At 37.2% G+C, this 25,323-nt stretch overlaps 1 protein-coding gene across 1 annotated transcript in view; it reads left to right on the top strand.

The window, feature by feature from the left end:
* ADAMTS6 (ADAM metallopeptidase with thrombospondin type 1 motif 6) overlaps nt 1-25,323 on the top strand; it is a 266,740-nt gene that overhangs the window by 231,477 nt on the left and 9,940 nt on the right. Inside the window, exons 21-23 of the mRNA XM_060143008.1 lie at nt 7,185-7,389; nt 16,459-16,635; nt 19,124-19,280. Of these exons, the coding sequence (XP_059998991.1) occupies nt 7,185-7,389; nt 16,459-16,635; nt 19,124-19,280 (539 nt within the window). The remainder of the gene's footprint in view (nt 1-7,184; nt 7,390-16,458; nt 16,636-19,123; nt 19,281-25,323) is intronic.

Raw genomic sequence — 25,323 nt, 5'->3', positions numbered from 1 at the left:
TGCATTTTAACATCTCTGAAATTAGATTCATTTTGCAATTGATGGTATCTTACAATAATAATCGGCATTATTTTTCTTTAATGGTACATAAAATAATGGTATCTTAGATCCAGTAAAATATAGTAGATTGGCGTGCAGTCCTATCTTTTCCAGATATTTATCCTAAAGGCTTAAAGACATTTTAAATGGTTTAGAAATGTTCTGTAATGGAGTATCAGTGCTTTAATTTGCTGACCCAGTTTTAAGTTCTGTCATCCTAAGGCATCCTGTCTTCTGAGTGTAGAGCACAGGCCTAGAGGTGTACTTCAGTCCCTTTCTGTTGATTAATGTAACAGTTACAACTCACTGTAAAGGGAGGTACAAGAAGAGAGCCCATCCATCTTAATGATGACTTTTTAAAAATTTAAACTTAAAAATATGAGACCTGCTATCAGTGGGCCACACTGTGTAATCTGTAGGAACAGAAAGGTTTCTTGTTTGAGCAAAAGGCAATAATTATGCGAAAAAGGACAAAGATGCTGAGTTAATCCTGAAAATACCGATCTTTGTAGAGATTTTGCCTGATTGACAATAGCAAGACAAAATATGTGTGAATGGCATTTCATTCTTGTGTGAGAAATCAGAGTAACCATTATCCCCCAGATTAGCTAATTATCCCAACATGAAATTGATAAAGAAAGCGAGTGTAGGCAAATGAGATTATGTATTCCAAGCTCTCTAGAACTGGAGAGGAGAGCTCTATAATGAAGTAAGCCTTTTTCTAAAAGTGGAGTCACAAAAATCTGGGACTTACAATGGATAAAGAATGCAGGTCCCTAATATGGTTAAAGCAAGATGCATTTCTTGATATTTGTTCCAAAATAATAATGCCTTTGAACTTTCAATATCCAAAGTCAGTGTCTGCCTGAATGTTTTAATTTTAAAGGGAAATATTCACTCCTAGTCTCTAGAAAAGGTTTAGGGCAGCAGCTACCAAATAAGGAACACAGAATCTAGGGTGATAGAAGTTTTTATTCTAAGACTTTTAAAATTTCATGTCTCTTCTTTTTCAAATGTGATCACCATGTAACTAACTCCTTAAAAGCCAGACATGAGAAAGTATAGAAATACAACCTATGATATGTATTACAAAGACATTTGTTTTTTTATTTTCCTTTCTTCTGCTAATTATTTTTATAAATTTATCTCAAGAGAAACTGAAAAGCTATATAAAACAAAGTGATGCTCAAAAACCACAAGATATTTTTTGACGTTTCCAATAACTTAAGCATATTTTCATATAATTGTGAGCCTCAACCCAGTAAATTAATTCCCCGACACTCAGTACTTTAAGTATTATGTTTGTCATGATCAGCCATTTAAGGCATCTGAGTGGGCCTGGTTACATCTGTTCTATTTTGGCCTCAGCTTTTTTATTTGTTTAAGTTCAAATGCTATTCAAACATCCTTTGAGGTTCCAGTGGTTGGTGATTTCATTCCATATATCATGTGCTTGTATATTACATGGGAGATTTTTTTTTTAACATTTTAAGGATAATTGACATATTGGAATTAACCTACGCAATTAAAATTGTTTCATATTTCCCTTCCTTTTGTAGTTCAGAAATAAAAGTTTACTTCTTCACTTTTTTTTGTTGTTTGGAGATAAGAAAATGGAATTTGAAAAAGATAGAAAATTTAGACAAACAGTTTTCTTTGTTGGAAAGATCTAATGATATGTATTTAAAATATTTCTCTTTTATCAGTCCAGTTTTTCTTAGTTCCTTTTTAATTTCTTCTTTATTCCTTTGAATTCAGACTATGAAAAAGGAAATCTTAATTATTCAGAATGGTTGTCATATGTAATAAGATTCCCAGTAGGCATTGGTATTATAGAGATAAGGCTCACTGAAAAACTACTGAATTCAGTAAGACTTTAAATGAGTGTGGAAGAGAGCAGGTTTTTCAGATGACAATGTGATAATCATATTTGGGTTTTGTCATACATATTAAAGCGTAAAATTTTTTAAATGCAGATAAGTAGAAAGAAGAAACTAAAAAGACACAATATTGTAAGACCACTGTTAATATTTTGATCTATATATTTCATCTTTTTCTATGTCTACATAGGCACATGTATATAAAAAAATGGAATTATATTATTTATGATGCTTTGTAGTCAGTTCTCAACATATTGAACATTATGTTGTTCTGAACATTAAACATCATCTACAACATTTAGTAGATATGTCATTATTTATTTAAATTGGTTTTCCACTGTTGAACAATTTTGTCTGGGTCCTAGCTTTTGATCCCTTTCTATTCCACAGCATTAACCATTTTTGCTACTAAAACTTTGCTCTCTATAATTATGCCCTTATGCTAAATGAATAGGAATAAAATTTCTGGTTCAAATGGAATTATATTTTACTCTCTGAGACAAACTGTCAAATTGCTCTCTAGAAAGAATGTATGAATGTATATTCCCACCAACAGTACGTATATGACTGTCATTTTCCTGAACTGAACAACACCAGGTATTATTTTAAAAACAATCTTTAACTATTTTATAGGGAAGAAAAACCCTTGATATCTAATTGCTATTTTATTTTTTGTGCTAGAATTGCTGGTGAGGCTGAACATTTAAAAATTATGTTCAGTGGCCATTTGTATTACTTCTTTTTTGCTCTTCATGGCCTGACCCATTTTTCTACTGAAGAGTTTATCATTTTGTTATTGATTTGTATTAACTCAATGTATTAAGAATATTAACTATTTTAGACATATTTTTTCCTAGTTTGTTATATATTTCCCATATTATGGTGTTATGATCTATTTTTACTTATAAAAGTTTTTAAATACTATGTAGGAAAACTATCAAACTTTTATTTCTTTCATTGGTATAATGTTATGAAGGCCTTACCCACTTTATGATTATACTTTCAAAGTTCTTTTTTAAGGTAAACTCTATCTGAAATATATTTGCCTGCTTTGAGAAAAGGATCTATATTTATTTTCAAATATTATTGTTTTCCCAATACCATTAATTTAAAATTCTAAATGGTATTTTTTAATCAGAAATTATCTAATGAAATATTTTAAATGTCCTTTAGTCATATTGGAGACTTTATAAGTAGAGTATGGAAAGATAGAGGGCAGTAAGTTTTATCCTTGTTCTGCATAAAGAAAATACAGGGGACTAGGAAGAATAGACAAAAGAGGCATTGGTAAAGAAATAATAATAATAATGTTTATTTGGAGGACCTTGAAAGGCCAGAGGAAGCCTTGCTGGAAAATGTAATGTGGTCAGAGCAGCAACTCTTTTATGAGAAAAAGAATAGTAGTCAAGATGGTGAGGTGACTAGGGATAGGAAGAAAACAAGAATTCTAGAGGCATTGAATGAAAATGGTAGAATTCATGACACAGGCAGAAATAATTAGGAAAAGGAAAAGGGAGGAGCTGATATTAAAGAGCATGACTGATAGGAAGCTAGTGCCCCACTGTAAGAAAAGGAAGTAATGTTGAGTTGGAATCCAAAGAGAAAGGCCAAGAGTTCAGTTTTGACTATACTGTCTTTTAATAGCAAGAATATTTGTATATATGACCTCATTTGAAGAGTCTTTGGATACTGAATATAATTCCTGTATGTTACTGTGATTTTTAAATTTGCGAAGATCAGAAAGGTAAAAACAATGGAGTACAGTACATTGTGATAATACTGTGACCAAGAATTAAAAGACATTTTTTTAAGCAACTGCGATATGGAAGGCACTGTGCCTTAGGAAATGGTTCCTTTTCCTAAGGACAATCTAATTGGGCAAATACATATAAAAATAACTATAGTACAAGGAAAAATATGTTAAGTACAGTAAGAATTATAAGCAAAAGGGCAAAAGGATGGTCAGACTGGAGAGAGATTTTTACCCAGGGGCTAGGTTTTCTTTAATATTATCTTTTTATTTTGAGTCATTTCACCTCACCCCATGGATGACTATAATCTGTTATTTTAAGTTTAGAGAAAGATCATCAGAGTCCTCTATAAAACTCCAAAATGTAAGACCTGGGAGGAATCATAGAAATCATATAAGTCAACTCCCATCATCTCATTCTCTTCCCTCAATATTATTGTTTGTCCTCTTAAGGTACAGATAATGTAGATCAGATTACACAGGCTGCATCAAGCCACTCATTTCAGACACTCAAACGTGAATCCCACCAACTGTATAGCTTCTTCATCCTGGTGAGGATGAAGACAATTTTATCACTGGGTCTTCAGCTCAGAAAGAAATAGCCCCAGTATTATTCAGATTATAATAATTCAGCAATTGATAGTCTCAGAGAGAATTTTCGTGCTCATATTTTACCACTGAAACTAGAGGATGAGAAAGAGAAATAGGGAGAATGTCATCAGAGGGTCAAATACATGGAGAATGAAGTTGAAGGAAGCAGTCTGACTTACACTAGACAGGAGAGTGGTGAAACTGGGACTAATAGACGCAGTGGTAAAATTGCAAAACTATTTAAATAACTGGATGGTGATTTAATCCTTTCGAGAGACATGGGAAAGGATGATTTGGTGAGCAATAAAGATGCAACAGGGACTGAATGTGAAACCTGAAATCAAAGTTAAAGTCAGAAGGAAAATTGGAAGTGTAGTTAATATTTTTACTTTCATACATTCTGAGTTAAATGCTAGAGTGATACATCTAGGTTAAAAGATGGTTGGCAATAAAAGAGAGGACGAAGAATAAAAAGGCGGAGGTGGCCCTGACCTCGAGCACCAAAAAAAACAGCAACACCTCCTGAAATCACTGCTGTTACTCTGGGCACCTGTGTTTAATTTGAAGGCCTCCATCCCTCTTACATTATGAGACCTAATGAGATCATGGCTGGAGATGGTATGACTGAACTTTTTGTGGCTGAGTTATACACATTGCTGTTTTATCCCCTAATCTTGGTGATGAAATCACTGCTGCGAATTGAATCAGAGTTTCACTATGGCTGGCATGCAAGTTATTATTCTCAATACACATTTTCCTCTTTACCAAAAATGGTACTAACAACTTAGGATCCTGTTCATCTGCGGAAAATAAAATGGAAAGAATATGAAAATCACTTTAAATCTCCTCTGGAAAATGACTTAGAAAAAAATGTTAATATCAGATTTTTTTAATTCAGGATTAAATTGCCATTCTTTAAATAAATCTTACGTTGAAAATTTTTAATTTTTTGACAAAATATATTTTTAAGTTTGAGAAACTGGTTAATTATGATATTTCTAAATGCTGGTTTCCCTCTGTAAGTAAAGAAAATAAAAATAATAATAAACAAAGGCCATTGTGGCTTATTTGGCTGAGTGTAGGCTCAAATTTAGGATACTAGTACTCTGACTTCACTAAGGTATTATCTTCCACGTACAGAACTGGCACAAATGAGCTAAGTTCGTGAAAAGAGGTGAAATTTGTTCTAAACTTTAATACTTTTCTCTCTGGTTACTCTCCTACCAAAAGCATGAGCATATCCATTTAGGATATATGTGTGATTTATAAGCACGGATTGAAGAAAATGTCTTTTGACCTCATGCTTGTGATCTGGATTCTATTATTTGGCAGTGTTATAAATGAAATCCAGTGCATATCAACTGATGGGGGATCTCGTCCTAGCTCCATCATTGCACTTTTCATGATTTTGGAGAACTGTTTTCCTAACACTGGGTCTTACTTTCTTCTGTAAAACAAAGCACAGTGCCTTGAGCATAGAAGGCATTCAGCATATATTCATTACATTAAATATAATAATATATCAGTCAGGACTCTGGTTGGAAATAACACAACTTCAACTTTGGCTAGCTTCTGCGCTAGAGGATTTGTTGGTTTATATAACAAAGCTGAGGGAATCATAAGAGTGGACCTAGCTTCAGGAATGGCTGGAATCAAGCACTCAAATACCTGCAGGACTCTCTAGCTCCTCTGCGTTCTTTCAGATCAGCTAATTCCACTTGACAGGGGACATGGCCATCATCAGCTCTTATATCTTTATACACCTTTGTGACCAGAAAGGAAAGCGTCCCTTTTGCTATCGTTGAGATATAAAAATTCTAAAGCTGAATTCTTATTGGTCTGATTGGGATCATGATTCATACCCTTGGACCAATTAATGTGCCCAAAAGAGTGAGTCCTGCAGAAATACTACACACACACACACACACACACACACACACACACACACCTGAAATTGTATATATGAAAGTTCATTGATGACTTTAGGAGTGGTATGCCTACAAATGTGAGATATGTTCATTTATTAAGACATTTCTCTTTCTTCCCACATTAGCTGTGTAGAAGCTGTTTTTAAGAGTAAAGGGGTCAAAGCAAGGGATCTCCATGTTTTCACAGAGCTGGCTCAGGACTCTGCTTTTACTGCAGAGTTTTTAGGACTCTCAAGTCTTCTGGATGGATACCTGGGCCATCTCTGCCCCTGTGAGGACAATAAAGACGTCTGTCTTATGCAGAGCATGACATTCATTTCTGGGAAGCAGAAAACAAATCCCTAGCTCCTGTAGTGTGGTTTTATCACAAAGTCCTCAATTGAGGGAGAACCTGCCTCAATGTAATAATAAAAATGGCTACTGTTTCTTGTTTGTTGTGTGTTAGACACTGTTAGAAGCTCCTGAGACCCTATTACTAGCATATCTTCTCTTGTTCGTGTTCAGTATGTCAAGGTGATAGGCTGAAATTAGCCATAGTGAAGTATTTATACCACAAAAACTGACAAATGCAACAAATCAGGACTCCCTCCCTCCCATGAGGAACCAGTTGTTACCATTTACCAGCACATGGCTTGGAGCTTCATATGTTACTTGCTTACTCCTCAGGACAATCTCATGATTGATATCGTTATCCTCGTTTTAGAAATTAATAAAAAAAGGACAAAAAGAGGTTTAAAAACACATAATGCATTGCTTGTTTGAACCTGGGTTCTGCCTGCTCCAAAGCTCATGCACTCTGCTCTAGAAGGCAGCCGACAGTGGGTTATCTTCTCCTTAGCAGTTCTTCCATTTGTCATTTGTCACATCACCTGACACTGAAATGTTAGCTCTTCTGAGAAGAGGAGGTAGTCCACTGAGAAAGTGCCTTCACTCTGCTGAAATCTCTGGCTGCACTGAGGGAATGCTTTTCTGTGTTTCTTCCACTTCTTGTTGCAGGTGGTTCATTGGGGACTGGTTGGAATGTAGCAAGACTTGTGATGGAGGGATGCGCACAAGGGCAGTGCTCTGCATCAGGAAGATTGGACCTTCTGAGGAGGAGACACTGGACTACAGTGGTTGTTTAACACACCGGCCCATTGAAAAAGAGCCCTGCAACAACCAGTCATGTCCACCACAGTGGGTGGCTTTGGACTGGTCAGAAGTAAGGAAATCTGAGGCTGTATGTTTTGAGATGTCTTAGCTATCAATACCAAAGCATTTAATATTAAGGACACCTGAGCATGTGAGCGCCTTAGAACTCAACAAGTAAGGGCTGCATAACTCTGAATTTGGCCATGTTATATTTTTTTGCTGCTTGCCAGGAAGTAAAGGTTTTTGGAGTAAGGAAAATCAATGAGAAACTACTCATCGATTTAATTAAAAAACAAGCCTGAAGTGTATTTGAGAGAATATTATAAGTGGGTTTTCTTCTTCATTGCTATTCTTGAACAGCGTTATAAGCTCAGAATTAGTGATATGTTATATCTTTTTTTCCAAGTAATGTTCCAGCCTAACCATATAACTCTTACATATGAGTTTAATTTATCATCACATGTTATATATCTATATATATTTTAATTGCTTCTGGGGAAGAAACACGGAGTTGAGGGTTATAACTGTCAAAAAGTCAAATTCAGATTTTATCATTACCTCCACTTATATGATCATTGAGGAAGATCTGACTAAGATAATGTTTTTCTGTCATACATGTACATATAAAAAGTCTGATATAATCCCGAGGCCTCAGAAAAACGGTTGTATGAAAAATGAGGTAAGAGGTAGAGTTAATTCTTGACTCTTCATCCTGCATGAGACATATACAATATACACACTGTACCATTCTCTACATTTCCTAAAGAAGAACTGAATCCTTCTGTAGTGTTGGTTAATGTTAGAAAGAATGAGTATCTGGCTATATAACTAAAGGTCATTTTTCTAAGTTAGCAAAACAGGATGCATTTCCTGCTGGAAACATTGTGGTACTTGCTTTAGGTATTTCCTGTAGACCTCATAAGTTTGTCAAAAAATAAACAACAGAAAAAAATTAAACATTGTTCTTTAGGAACCTCTGGATGTAACTTTTCTCCCTATGAATCTTACTGCTTGAGTGGCCTTATTTTGCTAGAGGCACAGGGCTAAAAGAGAGACCTGTGTTTAAGATGGTACATGGAAATGGAGATTCTGACCAGTTGTGGTTATCTGTGGAATCTTTGGCAGAAGTTGGGAGTGTTCTTCCAAGTTTCCTGGCCATAGTCCAGCTTCAGTAATTACATTCTGCCTACCTAACTTTTATTTGTGTTTCAATCAAATGTAGAGATATTCTCAGTATTATTCAGTGGTTATGGAAAACAGTATGAACTCTTCTGTTCCCTAACAGTGGGTGGATTAACTCCTACATTCATTTGGAAGATAAAATCCAGTGATAAAGACAAGACATTTTACAGAATTGTACACATGTTAGTAGTTATTTTACTTGCAAGTCAGTGCCCAAAACCCTTATAGAAGTTCATAAATAGTCTTTGATAATGATGGCAACGTTGTTATTGGAAAATCCTAATGGAAGACCTGATAATTGGCTGCAACATTTTTAGGGTTTCAGGCCAAGTCAGTAAGTATAACTGGGTACTTTCTAACCACATTGGGATAGGAGCTATGGAGAATTCAGAAGAATCTCAAGAACTTGGGAAAATAAGAAATATCCATGAAGCAGGAAGAGAATAACATAAGACAGTGTTTAACAAAATGGTGGATTGTGAGGTATAAATGTATAAGTGATACAGAAATTCAGAGCTGAGAAGGTCAGAATAGCCTGGAGTAGGCTCAGAAGGCTTTTTAGTTGATGGGGGTTGAACTGAATGTTGTAGGAGTATAAGATTTGAAGTAGAGAAGAGAACAAGAAACTGGAGAAGTATTCCTGATAAGAGAAACAACTGAACAGAAACGCAAAGATCATGTGGTGAAAGTAGAGTGGGAGAAAAGGATTTGTTTTAAAGAATAAATGGAAGAGGGCTTCCCTGGTGGCGCAGTGGTTGAGAATCTGCCTGCCAATGCAGGGGACATGGGTTCGAGCCCTGGTCTGGGAAGATTCCCACATGCCGCGGAGCAACTAGCCCTGTGAGCCACAATTACTGAGCCTGCGCGTCTGGAGCCTGTGCTCCACAACAAGAGAGCCCGCGATAGTGAGAGTTCTGCGCACCGCGATGAAGAGTGGCCCCCACTTGCCGCAGCTAGAGAAAGCCCTCACACAGAAACGAAGAGCCAACACAGCCATAAATAAATAAATAAAATTTAAAGAATAAATGGAAGATAAGATTGAATAAAGTAGTGATAGGTAACAAGAAGTCTTGAATACAGAACTTTATACCATATTATCATTCTACAAAAAGTGGAGAAAAATCAACAAGTTCAAAACCAGAAACTAGAAAAAACTTCTGCTGACCACTAAAACGCCAAAATCTTCTCGTGTGCAGACTCACTTCACATTGGTCTCTGGACCTACATTTTTCTGTATCATTATATTTTTAACATAAAATACCAAATATAATCACCTTAAGGAATAGATTATGTATATTACTGTATGTTTCCATTCCAAATACCATTTTAAGATTTTCTTCCTAATTCAACTTCATACAGGTTGTAGTTACCCTGCTTTTAGCATTTTGCTTCTCATCTACCCAGTCTTAGAAGTGGCTTGCTCAAATGGCTCTGCGAGGCTGTTAGGTACTCCTGGAAGCTGCCTGGAGAAATATGTTTAAGTTAAGGGGACTTTTAATCACACTTCTGTTATCTTCTTTAAGATAGCTGAGTCAAAGCTTAGGGGAGAGAAGTGGAGCTGGGGGCATAGAGTACGCATGTTGGGACTATCACTTCCAAAAAAACCAAAAACTAGTGCCTGTTGTCTCTCCACAGACAACACAGGAAAACTACTCTGGGGTGAGCATGAGTCAGGAAATCCTGCCATTGCCGTCTCAAAGATTCTAGTTGAACATCATCTATATCATCATCTTCATCCTTTGTTCAGGAGGAAAGAGATGATTTTTGTCCCCATTCAGTCTCTCCTGTTTATTTTCCAAAGGAGAGGGTGCACTCTCACCCTTCCATTTCCCTTTACCATAAAACCTATCTCTTCTCTAGATAAGTTAAAAATAAGTAAAAGTAAATAGCATTAAGTGAAAAAAAATGTCTGAGTAGCCATGGAGAACAAAGTGAGAACAAGGAACCTGTTCTTCTCAGAGGAATGTAACATCTCACACTAATGAAAAGAGGAGGTCCCAGCAGAAGAGCAGGCAGTGTTCAACCTCTTTCACTTAACTTTTGCAAAGATGTTTCACACGATATCTTTTTCACACGCCCATGAAAACTTCCCTCCTCTTTCTGCCCCCTTCCCAATTCCAAATATCAGCTGTCTGAGCTCTGCTAATCACAAGGGTGAGGTTCAACTGGTGAAAACATGTTTCAGTAAGAGGAATGTACTCTCTGACCTTTTTCTTTTCTTTGCTGGCTTCTCTAATGTAAAATTTCCATTGTTGCAAAGCCAAGAACCGTTTTCATTTTCCCCATCAGTGAAACTCACCCAGTGCTTATGGCAAAAAAAAAAAAAAAAAAATTTAAGCCAAATTGCCTTGGTGGAAAATGGCTCTTCTGCAGTCTTTGTGAAACTAATGAAGCCATAGCTTTCCCATTTCCTACAATTTAGCCTCACTCCTGGGATCACCCATGCTACGTTGGACTTAAATGGCTTTCTGTTTTTGCCCTCTCTTGGCATGTGACTCTTAAAGTGTTGCTGTGTACTGTGAATGGGCTCCAGCAATCCCGAGCCATTCTTTTGATGTATAGGAATGGTTTCTTTTGACTCCCACAGAGTACCCATTGAAAAAGTTCTGTTTCTTGTACTTATTCTTGGACAAATAGATGACTGGCATCATACTCAATTGACTTGATGGGATTTACACTTAGGTAGCATTACTTTAAGAAGGATGGGGCGGGGGCAATCTTCCTACCGAGGCACTGTTCTTTGTTTTAGTAGCTACTTGTGCTGTCACCTTGTTTACTCCTAGGTTCTACTCTGATGCCATAACTAAGTAAATTAAACCCACCTCTCCAGAGAGAATTCAGGCTAACCCCAAAATGTTAATGTTTCTATCCTTTACAAGTGAGAGCCAAATTATTTTCCCTGGTGTGGTTTCAAATGTTTTTTCTGCAAAATATGTTTTTGCTTCTTAATCATAGAATGTTGAACTGAAATATAAATGTATCTCTCATAAAAATCACCTCCTATATCCCACTGAGATGAGAACAAAAAACAAATGGTCTGGTCAGATTTTAAATAATTGTAAGATTCTGATTATATGAATAAAAGAAGGAAAAAGATATTTATCTGCAATGAGGAGAAATAGTGAGAGAAGTAATTTTACTAAAGAATCGAAATGCTGAATCGAATGCTGAATTATCTTCCACCCAGCTACCTAATGGTTTATTACGAGAATGAATTGAATGAATTTTGATATTTATAACTAGACTTTAGTCTAAAAAAATGACTTTATTACTAAGTATTCAATTTCTAATTATTTCTAATGAATTTTACTTCATACTCAAAAAGTGTGTAAAAAATATACCCTTTACATGGGTATAGACTAATGATTATCTCTGAAACATGCTCTGAATCACTTATGATTAATTTAATGCCTATTAATCATATACATAATTGTGGTTACATCTTGCTTTTCTAGGATTTCGTATTTTTTTAGGTAGCTAAATAAAACTGAGGCTGTCAGATAGATAAACATATTTATTCATCAGAAGGCTAGAGAGGCAAAGATGTAATGTAAGCTAAATAAAGCAGAGGGAAGAAGCAAAAATAAGAACAAGCTGAGGGATGTCTCTGCTTGAACATCTCTGACATAAGGTCAGAAGAATTTGCAGGATAGGGTTCTACTTAAAACGAAGTTGGTCTAAGTGGCATCCCTGTGGCTTTACTATTTTTTACAAGCAATTTTTAGACATTTCATTTTACAGTCACCCTCTAGAAGTGCAATATTTGCAGAGACCAGAGTTGAGATTCCAGCTATAGACATGTAATATTTGTGGCTAGATCTGCAGGGCTCAGGGCCGGTATATTCATTGAATCAGTATGTAGTTTTCAGTCATTCACTATTTTGAGAATCCAGTTGATGATCTCTACTCCCAGTGCTATAGGATAGAATATCTGTGACTTATTTAGTGGAGCTTGGGCTATAATTTTCTTAATTATTTCTTGCCTCAATAGAAGATGTCATATGTTAAGCTTTGCGTATAACTTCACATTGTCCCACGGAGGGTTTGTGTCTTTGTACATTTGCCTTTCAGAGCATTATCTTTTTCAGAGCTGCCATCTGAATTTATCTGTACTTCTCAGTACTTCAGTTTCCCACTAGTAAAATGGGTGTGAAAACAGCACTTTGTGAGGTTTCCATGAAGATTAGGTAGATTGTGACATGCAAAGGACTTAGAACGCTGCTTGACACTTAATAAATTTCAATGTTGCTTTCTCTTTTTATTCTTCTCCCTATTATCATCAATCTTATTTGTTTTTTTGTCTTTGATTCCCTGGGGACTTCTCAGACACAGATGAATGAATTGTCTGTCTTTGCATTGTCTGCCTCCCAGAACTGTAAGCAGGACTTCGGCATAGGCTCTTAGGAAAGACTGCTAGATGTTACTTCAGTCTTAAAATAATAGCAGAAGCTTCTTGCTACTGGAAAAGGATATTAGAATAAGCAAGAGACCTATGTCCTAGGCTTAATTAATTTTTGTATTGAAGTGGAGTTGATTAACAATGCTGTGCCAATCTCTGCTGTACAACAAAGTTATACACAGACATTTTTATAACTGTTTATTTATATACAGTTTATTTATTTACATTTATTTATTTATATACATTTTGTATAAATAAACATGTATATATACATGTTTATTTGTATACATTTATATAACTATTATTCAGTTATACACAGACAGACATTTTTTTGTCCCAGGCTTTAATATACATATGTATGCTTTTAAAATGCGAAGAGGGAAGGGGAATGGCACAAGTGCCTTTTTCAGTAAATTTTCCCAATATAGAAAATTAATCATAGTCTCAAAATACTAAAACTGAATACTAAATACTAAACTGAATTCCCTGTACATCCTACGTGTTTCTGCCTCTATCCCTAAAGTCTGAAATACCCTTCCATACCCTTGTACTTTATTTCATTTATTTTTATAATAATTAATACTTCTTATGTATTCTCAAGAGTTTGTTTCTGCCAATGCTAGGAGCTAAAGTGTAGATCAGAAGGCTTAGGATTTAGTTCCAGCTCTACCACTTGCTGTCTGTTTAACCTCGATTAAGTTGCCTAAACTTTCCTGTAACAAGACTCAAAAACTTATATGAGAATAATGTATTGAAAGTATTTTGTGAACTGTGAAGCTCTAATGGAATATAAGGTAGTAGTGGTATCATTATCAATAATAATATTAAGCATTAAGAGAGTGACAGAAATCCCCTAAGGCTGTGTCTTCTAACACTGGTGGACGGTGGAAGAGACTTGGTGAGAAGTCAAGAGGACCAGACACAAGTGGGACAAGCTCAAGAGACTCGAATCAGGGCTTTATTCATTCTACAGAATGCATGATTGCAGGATAGGGTTGTGTGTCTTGGTTTCTTGATATATAAAGTGACAGGGTTGTTGTGAGGACTAAATGAGATAATATGTGCAAAGTACGTGGTGTAGTGTTTGACATGCACTAAGTAGGTGGTAACGTTAGGTCTGTCATTTAAACACTGCATGACTTTGTACCAATCACTTACTCTGGGTTGTTTCTTCATTTTAAAAACAGAATAATAATTGTGATCTCACAGGATTTTTGTGAAGACTGTGTGAATTACAGCACTTAGCACAGCTATCTAGAGTGTTTATTAAATGGCAGCTGCTATCAATATTATCATTATTAATAGCAGCAGTAGTCATAGTAGTAGCAGCAGCAGCATTAGCTCTGTGCCTGGCACTGGGCTGGCACTAGGAATACTGTACCTTGTTTAGTATGGAGAGGTGAATCTGAAGAGGTAAGCAGAGGCTTCCTATCAGTGTATAGTAAGATATTTAAAGAGTTTGAATTTTTATCTTGAAGACCACTGAAGGATTTTTTTAAAAATCAGAACAGAATATAACTGGATGTGTGCTTTAGAGAGTGGATTGGAGTGAGGAAAGAACAAGAAACAGGAGACTTGTTAGAAAGCCATTGCAATGTTACACGTAGGTAGTGATGTTTGTCTGTAGTAAGGTTAGTGGCAGTGGAGACAAAGAGAAATCAACAGATGACTGAGTATATGAGTAGAGTGAGGCAGCAGCTAGAAATAAGGATGTTGATTTGGCTGTGAAAAAGAATAACAGGGATCGGGAATTTCTCTCTTGATTTCTAAATCCCTAACTAAAACCTTTTTTGGAACCATATTGGAAAGAACTGGATGTTATTCTCCTTCAAAATGCATCTTAATGTAACGTTTTCTAAGTTGGAGGAAATGCACTGTTACCACATTCATTGTGATGAAGAGTGTTCATGAGATCCTTGATTTACACCTGAAAGAATTTTAATATTTTTCTTTCTTTCCATGACATGAACCAGGTTCAAGGGTTACCCCTGACAAAGCCACTCAGGGGTGTGTACATTGTTCAAGAAGACATTCCCATCCCACAACTGGTACATGTTGATTTACCTAAAAGTAAATCAAAACTGTCATCTTCCCAAATAAAGGAGGGTATATATTTATAGAGTGCTTTCTCAAAACCCTCTGCTGTATCCTGAGGATGGGGGTGAGGTTGTGTACGAAAATGAAGCAGAAATGAAATAATGTTAAGGAGCTTATAGTCTGGTAGGAATGAGAAGACTTATGAATACATAATTATAAAATAAGAAATTGGTGATTAGGGACACAAGAATTTATATATTCTTGCATCCTCTTTTATGTTACTTAACCTTGTGTTCATCTATCTCCTACATTAAAACTGTGAGCTCCTTGAGGTACAGACTGACTTATTCATTCTTATGGTCTCCCCTCCCCCCAGTTTACTGTAGTTTCTGTAGGAAATTTGGAAATGGCTTTTGAATGAAAGGTATAGAAACAGGGCTTCAAAATATTGTGGGTAAGGGTCTCACTTCACTGAGAAGTACAGATTATAAGGAAGGGCTCAGATGTGCAGGGGAGAAAGCTGGAGGACTTCAATCAGCCACCACGTTGAATAGGTGGCTCTAGAACAGAGCACTCCAATTAACTTGGAAAAGAGGTAAGTAATAGACTTCATGATATAGGAAGAAGGATCTTTTCCTCAGTATGAAGAGCAGACTGGTCCAACTAAAGAACAGTCAAGTTCATTATGTTTAACTGATGGACAAGCAAATGTCTAGAGATTTTCTGTACAGTAAACCTTTACCTGTGATCATGTATCCTTAGCTAGCACACTCTAAGAATACAGTTGGCCCTCTATATCTCTGGGTTCCACATCCATGGATTCAACCAATCAAAGATTGAAAATGTTTGGGAGAAAAGTTCCAGGAAGTTGCAAAAAGTAAAACTTGAATTTGCCATACACTGGCACCCATTTACATAGCATTTACATCGTATTAGGTATTGTAAGTAATCTAAATATGATCTAACGTATACAGGAGGGTATGTGTTGTCATTTTATACAAGGGACTTGAGCATCCACAGATTCTGGTGGCCTCCAAGGTCCCGAAACCAGTCCCCTGCGGATACTGAGGGACAACCGTACACATCTAAATCAAACCTTAGCTTGCTTCACAAAGACAACTTCTGATGGTCTACTAGTAACATAAGAATTCTTTTCAGAAGACTACACCTAGCAAGTAAGAAACCAAGGATTTCACATTCCAAAAATTAGCAGAATCTTATCACAACTGAATATGGCCAAGAATAGGGAGGAATCACGGAATAAGCCTACACACAATAAAAGAAGAAAGTATGCTGCCAAGAAAAGCAGACTTTGGATTTAGCTCTTAAAGACCGTAGGGGAAAAGATAAAAGTCCTTCTATTTAAAAACTTAAGGAATTTTCATATATGTAAGACTGCCTAGAATTTAGTATGTGTGTATCTTGTTTACCCAAACACACATTTACTTGGAGAAAGACTTTCCTCAGATTTTTCTCTATCTTTAGACTATCATTATTCATTAGTATTTGTTTTATTTACAGTGCACTCCCAAATGTGGTCCAGGATTCAAGCATCGGATTGTTCTGTGCAAGAGCAGTGACCTTTCTAAAACATTCCCAGCAGCACAATGTTCCGAGGAGAGCAAACCCCCTGTCCGCATCCGCTGCAGTTTGGGCCGCTGTCCTCCTCCTCGCTGGGTGACAGGAGACTGGGGCCAGGTAGGGCAGTTGGACTGTGCGTTCCTGCTGAAGCAGCACCTTGAGACACTTGAGGTTCCTGATTGGGTCATTGTAGGGGCTCAAGAGATGAGTAATAACACATAGAGATCCAGGTGTGAGATGTGAGTGTGAGACAGTGCATAGGCAGCAGCAGTCACACATAGACACACTGAGCCATGTTTCTCCCACACCTACACACTTCCACTTTCACCTACTCCTTGGATTCTAACATTTTAACTTAAAATTAAAGAGAAATAGTCTAATGGCCAGAGATTTGAACAAGCTACCAAAAGTTGGATTCTAGTGCCAACTTCCTCAACTAATTCAAGACCAGATCAGTTAACATCATTGTCTTAGCTTTCCCACTTGCAAAATGACCTCTCTTAACCTCACAGAAAAGATGTGGAGGTTTTAATTAGCTTGATAATATGATTGACAATCTTTGAAATGTTATTAATACTTACTCTTCAATGGATTTAGCTGATGGAGACTATGAATTTGGGAAACGGGTATATAGGGCTTTTAGTGTGTACTTTTATATTGATTGGACTCATTTCTATTTTATGTTCCAATTCCTATTTTTTCTTTCTTCTTTCTCAGTTTTAAATTGTCTTATCTTGCTGAAGGTCACCTTAAATCCTTTAAAAGCAAATTGATATATTTGGATAGAAGGAAAATTAAGTATTGTTCTTTTGAATGTCAAAAAGGAAATTTATTAGGTTATGTTAAAAAATAATGCTCCAGAAAGAAAATTTCTAGTGAATCAATGCCGTTTTACTGCGGCTTTATAATTAACCTTGAGCTGGTCATTTTCTAATATCTGAGACCCAAATAAATCATAATGGCATATAACTACACCAGCATGATTTTGTTTGTGCTCTGGGCCTGCCATTACTTATTAATAATGGCATTTCATAGAAGTAGTTACCAAAATTATGGCCAAAATTCAATATTGCTAGAGTGCAGCAGTATCTACAGACTCTTCGGGGAGCGGGCAAAGATTTTCAGTCTCCATTAAGGCAAATAAATATACTTGCTCTGTGCTCAGCCCTGTGGGGAAACAAAAGAAGTATGATCATAAAATAATTAACATGTGCATTGTCTAACAAATAATTAATAATTTACTTTTGTATAACAGTATTTAGTTTGATTTACAAAGTGCTCAAATGGAATATACATCATAAGCTTAAGTAAACATTGAATGCAATGTCTTTCTCTGTAGAAGTGTGACAGTTTCACAATTTATAACTGATATTATGCTATTAAAGAATCAGTACAGACATGCTGTTATCATTTTTATTTAAACCGGCTAGGAATTTCCTTTCTTATATATTCTTTGTTGCAATTCACTGTTATATAAAGGGCATTTGAAAGTTTTTGCGTGTTGATAATTTCACCAAATTTACAGTTATCAGTTTGAGATTGTTCTTTTAAATATTGTCAAGTCCTTTTCTTCTCCTCTATATTTTCAATTCAGTTTCCTAAAATTGAAATTAACCAGTGAAAATACATTTTCAGAGATGCTTTACTACATGTTTATGGTGCATTTATTTTTCATTCTGTATTTAGAAACTTAAAAGTATCTGTAAATATCCTTGCAAGTCCTGTAAGTGCTTTGAGAGTTTTTGCAAATAAATCCAACAGGGCCTCGGTTTGTTTACCTTGTAAACATCACCATCACCTGTCTCTGCACAATTAGCTCCTCATCCCTTTGATCCCAAATCTCACAGGCTTTCTGGTATTCTGGGTGGCAGTCCCAAAGAATAGACCACAGCTTTATTCTTCAGCCTGGACAGCTGATCAGTCCCAGCTGAAACTAAGCCCCTCAGAGAGTAACTTCAATTCTAAAGTAACCGAATCCCCGAGTAGATGAAAAAGGAGAGGGAGACGTGCTAATTGGCTAACACCAGACCTCTTCTCAGATTTGTCTCAGATTTGTGTGACTGAACATACCTCACAAAACTCAAGGTACTTATTTATGCCCTTTTTTTTTTTTCCAAACTAGTCCCATCACCAGGCCCCACAGCAGTCACTGCTGTTATACTGAACTAATATTTTGATCAGATTAAGAGCACTCCAATAGACCATCAGGTTGTTTTCCCACAAACCTATAATATATAAATAGGCAGCAATAGTGATGTCCCAGCCCTAGAACCTCTGATTATTCTACTTCATCACAAATATTTTCTCATTATACTCTTGTTTAAGTTCACCAGCACTGCTTGGAACTATTGAAATAATAGCCCCAAAATCTCCAACTGTTGTCTTCTGGAAACTAAGTTGCTTCCATTTTCTAGGGTAATAACATGATCCTTGAGTTTCTAAACCAGTTCTGTAATAGAATGACCTAATCATATACCTCTCCAAGGTGAACTACATATGGGCTTTAAAAGCTAGTATCTATGGTGTTTGAAATGACATAGTATCTTTTTTACCTCCTGAAAATTGTTGAGGTCAGTATTTTGTTTCTCCCTGTCTTTTGGTTTAGTGTTCTGCTCAGTGTGGACTTGGACAGCAAATGCGGACTGTGCAGTGTCTTTCCTACACTGGACAGGCATCGAGTGACTGTCCAGAAACTGTTCGACCTCCATCGATGCAGCAGTGTGAAAGCAAATGTGACAGTACCCCCATTTCCAGTACTGAAGGTAAGTTTCCCAGCACCTCCAGTATAGAAGGTAAGGGGCCTCTGGTCTCTAGTGGTTCACCTATACTGATTCCCAGAGTTCAAAGAGCCCCATAAAACCACTGTGGTAGTGTGTCTGCATAGAGCATTTGTGAAAGCTACATATATACTGGATATGTAATCAGGAAACCTAAGTTTTCTTCCAGACTGTTCCATTAACTGTATGACCTTATTAAGTCAACTTTTCTGCAGCTAAGTTTACTTACCTATGCATTGAGGGAGTGGGGTGGATAATCTCTAAGGTTCTGTCCAACCTAGCATTCTATGTTTGACTTGTGCTAGAAAGATAGAGATGATTTCTAATGAACCAAGCTTAAAACTGAAAACGTCTATTTCTTTTTGGCTACAACAATGGACCTCTGCTATTGTAAAGATTAAAATTCATGCTTGTGATACATATAATGAAAGCATATGTTTGAAACTACTTATGTTACAAATGCTAATTTTCTCCTTGAAGAAAAATAGAAGAAGGTTATTATATAGCTGTTTATATAGGAGGACAAAAGTCTTCAGACTCTGAAATTTCTCTTTGTTATATATGGGGAAATCCCTTTATTAACAGCAGATGCCCATCCAAGTCCTGAATTTTCTTATATCTTATTTAAATAAAGGTACTCTGTTTATTCAGTTAAGCATTCATTGAAATTTCCTGAATGCTACTATGTGCAAGGCATAATAACAGAAACTGCAGAGTGTAGAGACAAAAATGGCATAGTCAGGAAGTTCAGACTGCCTTCTCACATGAAAATGGAAGCATGATCAAATATACAAACATCTGAAGCCATGAATTTTAATTATGTAAGAAACCCAGCCATCGGACTCTGCTTTAAAAACAAAACAAAAATAAAGAGCTATGCTGACTATAATTTGTGACTACTTTTCAAATGAAAATGATATGGTCATTATTCTATTAAAAAGAAATTGTTTCTTTTTATCAGATCTATCCAGTTTGAGGGATTTTTTTTTTAATCCTATTTTTCAATGTTTCCATAAGGAATTTCATTTTAGGAAGAGCAATCATCTTGCACGACAAGATGCAGAAAACTTGATTCTTTGCAAGTGGCCTGGTTCTTATATCTGAGCCTCAACACAATATACTTACTGTGTAACTTACTCTTTCAAAGAAGTAAAGCCTTACCCTATATTAATTCAAAATCAGAATTTTAATTTGCAAAATCTCTGGCTCTAGTGCCATTTCCTTTTTTTTCCCTTTGGCAAGGGATGTTCTGGAAATCTAGCTTTCCTTCTCTTGAGAAGGGCTCAAAATCTGTGACAAACAGAAGTACTTTTCATAGCAAAACTATTTTCTTTAAATGATCTAAATTTTAAAAATCTCTTTTCTCTAAGATTTGTAGCAAACAAGTCTTTATGTATTGTAAATTATTGGTATTCAGTCATGTGGGTTTGGGAGTCTGTTTTTCAGAGTTGGAAGATAAAAGGTTAAGGTGGACGAGAGGATATAACTATCATATTAAACTATGTTGTGTATTATGTTAGGCCCTTTATATTTATTATCCATTTTATATGTCTCATATACATAAATATCTGTGTGTATTATATAATCGTGATAACAACCTTCCGAGAGTTGGTATTACTGATGAGGAAACTAAGGCACAGAGAGAGATAGTGACTTACCCACATTACAAGAGTAGGAAGTAGTAGAGTCAGGATTTGAACCTAGATTTGGAAGAGCCCTAGGGCATGTCATTTTCAACTACGTTTATGTGCTATTTGTAATTCACTCTTTAAAATCAGGAATTTTAAGCTGTGACAAAGTGAGAGAGTGGCATGGACATATATACACTACCAAACGTGAAGTAGATAGCTAGTGGGAAGCAGCCGCATAGCACAGGGAGATCAGCTAGGTGGTTTGTGACCCCCTAGAGGGGTGGGATAGGGAGGGTGGAAGGGAGGGAGATGCAAGAGGGAAGAGCTATGGGAACATATGTATATGTATAACTGATTCACTTTGTTATAAAGCAGAAACTAACACACGATTGTAAAGCAATTATACTCCAATAAAGATGTTAAAGAAAATCAGGAATTTTAACGTGAAAACAGAGCTTGTGATTATGAAGTACAGACACTTCTGGCATGACTGTCAAAAGATTAAGTCTTGGGGCTTCCCTGGTGGCGCAGTGGTTAAGAATCTGCCTGCCAATGCAGGGGACACGGGTTTAAGCCCTGGTCCAGGAAGATCCCAACATGCCATGGAGCAACTATGCCCGTGCACCACAACTACTGATCCTGTGCTCTAGAGCCCGTGAGCCACAACTACTGAGCTCGTGTGCCACAACTACTGAAGCCCACGCACCTGGAGCCCATGCTCTACAACAAGAGAAGCCACCGCAGCTAGAAGCCCGTGCACCGCAAGGAAGAGTAGCCCCCGCTCGCCACAACTAGAGAACGCCTGCGTGCAACAACAAAGACCCAACGCAGCCAAAAATAAAATAAAATAAAATAATTAAATTAAAAAGAAAAAGATTAAGTCTAAATGGTTGTTGAAAGACTGGCTTTTAAAATATATATTTATTTATTTATTTTTGGCTGCGTTGGGTCTTTGTTGCTGAGCACAGGCTTTCTCTAGTTGTGGCTAGTGGGGGTTACTCTTCGTTGCAATGCATGGGCTTCTCCTTGTGTTGGCTTCTCTTGTTGCAGAGCATGGGCTGTAGGCGCACAGGCTTCAGTAGTTGCGGCACGCGGGCCCTCGAGTGTGCAGGCTTCAGTAGTTGCGGGGCATGGGCTCAGTAGTTGTGGCACGTGGGCTCTAGGGCGTGCAGGTTTCAGTAGTTGTGGTGTGCAGGCTTAGTCGCTGTGGCACGTGGGCTCAGTAGTTGCGGCTCGTGGGCTCTAGAGTGCAGGTTCAGTAGTTGTGGCACATGGGCTTAGTTGCTCCGCGGAATGTGGTATGCTCCCAGACCAGGAATTGAACCCATGTTCCCTGCATTGGCAGGCGGATTCTTAACCACTGCACCACCAGGGAAGTCCCAGAACTGGCTTTTTTGACATGCCCACAATAATATATGTTGAAGTTATCTTCATAACTTCATTTTAGGCCGTTTTAATAATTTCTCCAAACGCTTCTCTATAGTGGATAATTATCATACATAAGCTTTGCAGCTGAAAATGTAGTGCTGTTTTTATAGTGGGAAGAATATCATTTGCAACTGCACTTATTTCTGCCTTAAAGAAATTCTCTTAAAATGGATAGGTGTTAATCTGATATTTCTTGGATTATTTGGAGAAATACCTCATAGTCATCTCTGTCTGGCCAAATCACCTTTTATTAATATTAATCTGAAGTAAGCAGTTAGGACAATATTTTTATCCTTCTCAGTAAAGGAGGAAACTTTTAGGAAATTATTAATCCTGCAAAGTATGACTAATCTTAGAATTGTTATTCCCTAAAGCTGTGACTCATTTAAGACACGATCACTCTCTTTTATAAAATTAGAATTAAAGTAGAAACAGTATATCTGTTGTAACTTGTTTTGTGTTCTCTTTAGCTTCCCAATAGTATATACTGAATATATTTAAATACCTGAAACCATCTGTTCATTTCATCAGAAGCTACTTATTGAATGCTTGCTGCGGCCAGCCTCTGCCATTTATTATGGAAAATTCCAAACACTTATAAGTTCGTAGTCTTACGGGAAAGATACTTCGTTTTTTAAAAATGCAAGGTAGAATGTGTTATATGGAGCGGTTTACACAGGTGCTAAGAGTGCTCATATGAATGACTGATGACTTTAACATTTTGGATCAAGGCAAGCTTCATAGACTAAGTGGTCCATGAGCCAGTTGTAATCTGTGGTTGGAAAAACCCAGCGTGTACCCTGAGAAAAAGGATGAAACAGTTGATTGAAGTTGTAACGTCATCCATAGAGATATGAAACGGCCAGATAACATGGATTTTAAAAGAGAAGAGGCTCTTGCATGAAAGTAATGTGAGAGTGACCTGATAGTCCGATCAGGGAGAGAGGAAGTGCCTCTTACAAAGGGGAACTTGGGAGGCAAGTCCAATTGTGGGGGAAGGAGCAGGTTCTGGTTAATGCAGGACGTAGAAGAGGACCCCTTTTTTTCTACCGGAATCAGGTTCCCTTGACTCTTGGAAAGGAGGCTATTGAGAAACTAGTTCATCTCTACTCCAAGCAAGACAGGGTAGGACTAACAGAGCTCTCTTGGGATCTAAAATACAGTCTTTCATTGGGATCTTTACGGGTAACACGGGCCGCTGATAGAATCTTGGGTATTGTTTCAACTACTGAAGTTTAGGAGATGGTTCCTCTCCTGATATCTTATTATTAAAATAATAAAAAGTTTCAAACATACGGCAAAGTTGAGAGAATTTTACAGTGGACACCCGCCATCTAGATTTTACCGTTAGCATTTTACTGAACTTGATTTATCACATAGATATCTATCTGCCCGTTCGTCAAGGTGGTGGTGTTTAAAAAATGTTCTCTCCAGTCATCCAACCATAAAGTCATTTAATTAGCAAACCTACCTACCATGTGCCAGCCACTGAGACTAGGAAAGGTTCCTGTCCTCAAAGGAAGCACAGTTTAGGAGGGGTGGCAACATGCAAACCAATAATTTTCACAATATGGGCAGTACTGTAATAGGGGTAGAAAGAAACTACCATGAGTACACAGAGGAAGGGGTTATTCAGCAGAAGCATCATAGAGAAGGAAAGCTTGAGCAGGGCACTGGAAGGTGTGAAACAGTTGGCCAAGAAGATGTTGAAATGCTGGGCATTGCTGGCAGAAGGTGATTGTGTGCAGTCACGGGGCTGTGGAGTCAAACATAGTTCAGTATGGTTGCAGAGGGTGGCATATGAACAGGTAGTAGAGATGAGGCTACAAAGAAAGAGACAGGGACTTAATTTGGAGGGTCCTGTATGCAGTGGAAGGAAGTTAGGACTCTATCCACCAGTTCTGGGAACAAGTGAAGGAAATTGGGGAGTGACATACTTAGGCTGGCCGGTGTATAAAGGGGCAGAGGGAAGATAGCCTTGTGTGGGAGAAGAGTTAAAAAGTTGTTCTAAGAGGCCAGGCTAGAGATGATGAAGGCTTGAACTCAGGCAGATATAGCAAGGATCAAAAAGAGGGTAATGGGGCTTCCCTGGTGGCACAGTGGTTGGGAGTCTGCCTGCCGATGGAGGGGACGCGGGTTCGTGCCCCGGTCCGGGAAGATTCCACATGCCGCGGAGCGGCTGGGCCCGTGAGCCATGGCCGCTGAGCCTGCGCGTCCGGAGCCTGTGCTCCGCAACTGGAGAGGCTACAGCGGTGAGAGGCCCCCGTACCGCAAAAAAAAAAAGAGGGTAATGAATTGGAAAAAAAGAATAAAATGGAAAGGAGAATAAAAAGATCCTGATGAACAATTGGACATAGGGATGAGAATATGATGTGGAAATGTTCAGTATGACCCCCAAGTTTCAGATTTAGGGGACTGGATACTATTAATCATGGTGAGGAATTTAGGCATCTATATGGAAATTAAGCACATTAGTCCCCGAAAGCCATAATAAAATAGTGGAATTTGAATAACATTTTAAAAAATAAAAATAAACAATAGAGATTGATTGAATAAATGGAAGGTTAAGGCAACAAAGGATAGTAAGAGAAAGAAAATCAGAAGTGGAGCATCAAGAAATTAAAAGTAAATATTGAGAGGGAACTAGGAGGAGGAAGAAGGAAGATATAATTTGCCATGTTTAACATCTACTTTAGCTTTTCATTCCTGAAAGCCTTCGGCTAAGAGTGAAGGCATTATAGGCTTGATCTTAACAGACTGCCACTGATGAGGGTAACACTACATTGCTGCTAAGAGTGAATTATAGACACACTGGGTATCACTGCATTTGAAATACTACTCAGTAATTTTTTAAAGTACATCGGGCAGCTGAGACTAACGTACTCAAGCTCACCTGAATTTCTATCCCAAATTCCACTTTATTCATCTTTATTCAGTTTCAGGTTACCTTGTAGTTTGGTGAGTCTTTT

Source organism: Lagenorhynchus albirostris, chromosome 3, assembly GCF_949774975.1.
Source record: "Lagenorhynchus albirostris chromosome 3, mLagAlb1.1, whole genome shotgun sequence".
Taxonomy (NCBI): Eukaryota; Metazoa; Chordata; class Mammalia; order Artiodactyla; family Delphinidae; genus Lagenorhynchus; species Lagenorhynchus albirostris.
The sequence above is the reverse complement of the archived record's forward strand: the minus strand, read 5'-3'. Positions and strand labels throughout refer to the sequence as shown.